The sequence below is a fragment of the Buceros rhinoceros genome, unplaced genomic scaffold (genome assembly GCF_000710305.1).
Source record: "Buceros rhinoceros silvestris isolate BGI_N320 unplaced genomic scaffold, ASM71030v1 scaffold11392, whole genome shotgun sequence".
In the NCBI taxonomy this organism is placed as follows: domain Eukaryota; kingdom Metazoa; phylum Chordata; class Aves; order Bucerotiformes; family Bucerotidae; genus Buceros; species Buceros rhinoceros.
The window spans coordinates 6,954-12,984 of record NW_010397187.1 but is presented as its reverse complement, the minus strand read 5'-3'; the positions used below and the strand labels follow the sequence as shown (position 1 = coordinate 12,984).

Sequence of the window (6,031 nt, the reverse complement as noted above, 5' to 3'; positions counted from 1 at the left end):
ACGCTGTCCTTTCTTAGTGAGCACCTTTCATTTCATCAGGAGAGTACCTCAAATTCGTAATGCTTCTGAAAACTTTCAGTAAATATTTTCAGACGTCTGGCACCTCTTGAAACAGTCACTGTTTTAAAAGGACAAATTGGAATACACTTCTCACGGGCAGTTTAAACATACTTCGGCTGCTGCTAAATACTAAAAGGGGCCAAAAGATTTGTTGAGATATCTTGCTAGTCTTGGTTTCTCTGCTATAACTTCTGTTCAGTCTAGATGCTGTGTACTCATACTACACAACCAACCGCTGTAATTCTCAATCACATAGATTCCAACTGAGAATGATTTAAGAGTGGATACATACAGATTCTCTATGAAAACTACCAACAAAAACATGTCATGGAGAAAACTGCACTGCATATACTAATTTAGCAAATTTACTTTTTAAGGTCTTATTTTTGATTTCAAAGTAAATTTTCAAAGAAAGCCAAAGTGTTTGAAACACAGAGCATTTAGATGTGACTGGTACAGCTTTCACAGTGTAACATCTTTCAGCAATTTTCAATTTTAACATATGCACTTTGTAAGCACAAATTTTTATAAGCACAAATTTATGTCTTCCAGCTTTATAAAGTAAAGCTGAAGTTTAACTATGTTTGTGTTACCAACAACAAATATTCTGCAGCTACACTGTAATTATCTTTTAATTGACTGTGTTCTTACTGATAAAATGTGCAGTTGTGAGGGTGAGTGTGTGTTGCTACTTTTACATAGTCAGTTTTCAGATCACAACAGCATTCCAGATGATTAAAAGGTGATATGATGACTTATTTTCAGACACAAAAGTCCTTGTACTACAAAGCACACACGTTAGTTCAACCATTACTGTCATATGTAGCAGAAGCAGTAAGAAACAAAAAATATTTTCATTAAAAATACAATTGTTTAATCTTTGTTAAAAATGCACATGAAGATGATAAATATACTAAAATCCATTCTGCATTCCTAAAACACCAAACACCACCTATTTCTCTTTTCCAAAGTCATATGTGATCCACACATTATTTCACCCAACCCTGCAACTTCACAGAATTTAACTCCTTGCAGAAACACCATAAGCAACTGAGCAACTATATCCCATGTCAGCTCAGTGTCATTTAGATTACTTTGTGCGAGAGCAACAGTTGTCACTATTCCACTGGAAACTAATTAAGAGAGTTATCACTCGTATTTTCCATATTTTTGGGAATAAATTCAAATTTAAAATCTGGATCTATCCTATGCCTTGGAAGAGACAGTATTTTTCCTGTATACTTTAGTATTCCTATTAGTCTCCATAGCTTTCAAACTACAATAGATGCATACTATTTCAATTCAGCAATAACAAAATTATGGCATATTGTTGGTGTTGATATGGACCTAGTCCATGTTCTTGATCTAAACTCTGTGGTATTGTTATTAATTTCATATAACTTAGATTTTTTGCTAGTTAGAATTCGTTTAAAGCTCACCTTAAGAGTTTAATGTTTGATTTGTTTCACCAAACCTTGAAAAACACAGTTTTGCTATTATTTACATTTACCAGAAACCTACCATTAAAACACCAAAAGACCACCAGTCTGCACTCTGTGTATGGCCTCGTCTATTAACAACTTCTGGTGCCATATATTCCACCGTTCCACAGAAAGAGTAAGCTTTTTTTTCGTGATCAATTGACTCCTTACTTAAGCCAAAGTCTGGAAGAAAAAAAAAAAAAATTCCAAATAGAATTAAAAAAAAAAAAAATCACCACACATGGTTAATACTTTCACCATAATGTGAGATGTGATGGTTCTATCATTCCTGTATACACTCAAATACACATATGGGAATTACAGATTTCTCCTACCCTCCCCCACATTATCACAGGTCCTTGCCATCACATGTGCTTGTAAAGCACCTATCTTAATTTTATTTATATATTTATTTCAAACTAGTTGCACTATTTACTCCACAGCAAGATTACCTACCAGTTAAAATTGCTTGTTTTACCATATTGCTTTACTGAGAAAAGGAAAATGCAAACATTTTATTATGAACAGAAAAGATCCAATTGTTGCAGTTTCCCTTTATTCACCTGTCAATTTGATATGTCCTTCCTCATCCAGCAGGATGCTGAAAAACAAAAATAATTAAATAAGCTAATTAAAACACCTTTGAACTGTTGTTTCAGACAAGGTACTGACAACATTTAAGAATCAACAGAACAGTATGCAAAAAGTCAAGCAGAATTGAACATGTGTGAAAATGAATCGTTAGGAAGAGATACTTTGAAACTACACATTTTCTTTTCCTTCAGTTCTTTCTTTTTAAAGACTGAAACAATCAGCATATCAGAGTTTTATTCACTATTTGGTTAAATTTGTCACAGTATGTAGTAACGTTTATCTTGAACTTTCAGTTTTGGACACCTGCAGCATGTGTCATTATCACAATTGTTAAAAAAAGAGACATAGTTCTATTTCTCTTAAACTGAGCAAGACACGTTAATAGAATGGATGTTTGCATATGTATACAAAATGGGTATTTATTTGTAATTACTGTTTCATAGGGTTGACCACTTCAAATAACAACAAGTAATACATATTCTCATGTTATACCAAAGGACAGTACCCACGGGCCCTCTGCTCAGAGCAGTGTCTCCACCTGCTTTATTTAAATCACGAAAAAGACCACACTTGTCTGAAATGCCAACTATCCTTAACGACCACGGAATACAACTGCAACGCAAAGTGTGCAAAGCCTTCAAGAACTGGACTCTGTAACACCACCTATACAGAGCACTTAGTTCCTCCAGCTTCTCCTATGGAGAGCTGTGTTTCATCCTGGGGATGATCCATGATCCAGGTACACATCCCTGCTCTTCCCTTTTCCTCCTTGCAGTTTGCATGGTGGGAATCAACCCTCTAGTACAGATACAGCCCATGGCAGTTACTACTATCTCATCCATAACTTGCAAGTAATTTCAACCTTTAACAGTTTTTTTTTTTTCTAATCAGATACAACCAAGGTTTAAAACCAAGGCTTTTCAATAGATACAGACATATACATAAAAAAACCCAAAAAACAACCAACCTACATTTGAGGCAGTAGCTATTTAGTCTTCTGACTACTACCATTTAATTCTTTTCCTCTTGGAAGTAAATGTTAGCAAAATAACTAAAGTTCTCTCATTTTGCATTTTAAAGATCTTTTTCCACTTGGTAAGCTTATTTTTCCTCACTTCAGAATTACCTAAACAGAACACTCCCAAAGTTTAAACAAAATTAATTCCCTGTTCATTTGTAAATGCAACCCCATAGCAAAAGCCTTCAACTTGTTGTTTTGAATATGAATTTTTCCATTCTTGTCAGGCAGGGCTAAACATTTTGAAATCTGTGTATTTTTTCCAGGAGATGCATAAAAGAACAAGCTATCCTAAGGGAAGTTCCAGGCAACAGTCAGGTTCTGTAATAGTTGGTACTCATTTCCACTCTTTTCCACCAGTACTTCACATGAGACAATTATCTCCCACAGACTCTTCAGGTTCTCCATACAGCCGTAACAGAGAAGTGAGATCACCAAGGGCATCAGCACTTCAGAGTTACTACAGGTTTCCTGGCAACGAGGCAGAGTACATTAACTATCTGATTGAGCAAAACAGGTGATATGTGCATTATATCGTCACTTAGATGTCCCCTCCAGGTAGAGTAACACTACAGCATACAAATATATCTGAAAGGTTCAAATGTACCAGATAACACTAACATTTTCTTCTTACATCTTCTAAATCTACCAAAACCCCCCAAAATTACTGGAGGAAAGACACGAGACAGAATTCAGTCATTTGAATGAAGCATGGATGGCTAATGTTATCAAGACTTAATACCATACTGGAATTGCAGCTTCAAGCTTATTTTAAGTTTTCAGTGTAATTATGTTATCGTCAATACACAAAATAAAGCGTGTCACTTATTATTTTCCTATTTTATTTTAAAACTTAAACTCCATTCAGCTCTTTCTGCAATATGTTTTAAAAATCAGCAATGGAAAGAAATGTTTGTTGGGCTTTCAAAGGCAACATACAACATTCAACGCTAACTTTGTATCACACATGTTCTAAGTTTATCTCTAGTCCAGAAATTGTACAATAGTAAGAACGAAAGGCAAACAGACCTGTATACCCTAAAACACCTGGAAAAGTAGGAATATTTCAGCATACTCTTTACTTAAAGTAATATAGATCATAGTAGTTGGCATATCACTCAAACTGCATGCTAGTGTTCTAGTGGAAATGAAATCCAAACTTTTAAATTACAATAGCCCACAAGCTTCCTCCACTTCCCTCCTTGTTCAGTTTATATAGTAAATTACTGAAGTTTAACAGCTGGAAAGAGAAGTGCATTGGTAGAATTTCTACAGAAATAAAATTAATACACTGGATTTGCTGCAGAGGAGTCTTACTTTTCTGGTTTTAGGTCCCGGTATATTATTCCAAGACTATGCAGATGGTCTAAAGCAAGTGCTAGTTCTGCCAGGTAAAATTTAACATCGTCTTCTGTGAACATCACCTGAAAAAAGCAAAATAATGTATTTTACATGTAAAACCTGTAAAGCACCAGCACCAACTAAACAATGGTAACAGTGGTTTTGCAGAATGGTTCTTCAAGATATTTGAATTAATTTCTATACAAAATCCTGGAATTTCAAAATTTCGTGATTATAAAGTCCTAGTTTTTGTCTAATCAATACTCTGTCGCAGCACATACTTGAAAAAGAACTTCTGAAGCAAATATATTATTCTTTCTGCAAAACTGAGGTTATTTGCTTCTGACTGTTCAAGAGAACTGACAGACACATTGTAGTGGGACTGAAAAATTTTGGGAGGCATTTAAAGAATGTGACTATTCTTTATTGGATGTGACCATTTCATTTCCAGACAACAAATGGACTGAAGAAGTCAAAATGCTTGAATTTCATCTACAAAGCCAGAAAGACAAGAACATGCATATTGGTTTTGAGGGGACCGTTGCTAAGTATTATGAGAAAGAAGTTATGGTGGTGATAAAAACCCCAAGATGCAGCCTGATGTGTAACTGCATAAAAGGTCAAAGAATAAACTAAGGAATTAGCCTATGTAAAAGCTCAGGTAAGATCTCAGGTAGCTATCCCACATTTTCTGTTAGGAAGATAAACTAATCCCTGTTTACATTCAGTGAAATGAACATGTTTTTCCAATTATATTAACAACAGTTCGGCTCCCTGACAGAAAACATAAAAATCAAACTTTTCTGAGAATTTAGAAAAAAATAAAAAACCTACCTCAGAATTACTACTCAGTTTTTTTTTTTGTTGGTTTTTTGTTTGTTTTTTTTTTTTTTTTTTTTTTTTTTTTTTTTTTTAGAATTTAAGGCTAATATCTTTAGATGCAGCATATGGATCTGGAAAGAAAGAATGGCAATGCGGAGCGCAGATGAACATTATTTTAAGCAGGAGTTAAGAATGGGGAAATAATATATTTTCCCCTTAGTAGTTTAAAGAGAGAAAGTGAAATCAAAGCTTGTACAAAAGGTTGTTGCTGATTTTACTTCTACAAAAGAGCCAATATTTAGTACAGGCGCATTCAAGAAGGGACATCTCTATAAGAAACATTTAAATGCTCAAATAGCAAAAGATCCCATGAGGATGATAATACACCCACACTGTTCTTTAAAAGCATTGCATGATATTCATCTCTCCTAACCTTAAACATCTGCAGTGTACACATCTAGCTCCGATTTAATAACTTTTCCCTTTGTAGTCAACGGGTGAAAATCAGAAACTTTTAGGCTGTACTTCATCTGATTTATTAAAACTACTACGTGAACTGGTATGAGGATGACATTAATCGCACCCAGCATGCCCATTTCCCTCTGTCAGTTATGAACAATGAGCTTAGACGCAGGTACCTATAATAAATATTTCTTACCTCACCATATTAAAACTTGCAAAATTTTAGTGGCTCAAGATGAAAAAGTCATCAGCA

General features: G+C 34.6%; 1 protein-coding gene across 1 annotated transcript in view; it reads right to left on the bottom strand.

Annotated features, from left to right (window-relative positions):
- The window catches only part of RPS6KA3 (ribosomal protein S6 kinase, 90kDa, polypeptide 3), a 31,316-nt gene that overhangs the window by 23,053 nt on the left and 2,232 nt on the right, over positions 1-6,031 (bottom strand). The window contains exons 3-5 of the mRNA XM_010146158.1: positions 4,471-4,577; positions 2,105-2,142; positions 1,582-1,724 (exon numbers count right to left, since the gene is read on the bottom strand). Of these exons, the coding sequence (XP_010144460.1) occupies positions 1,582-1,724; positions 2,105-2,142; positions 4,471-4,577 (288 nt within the window). The remainder of the gene's footprint in view (positions 1-1,581; positions 1,725-2,104; positions 2,143-4,470; positions 4,578-6,031) is intronic.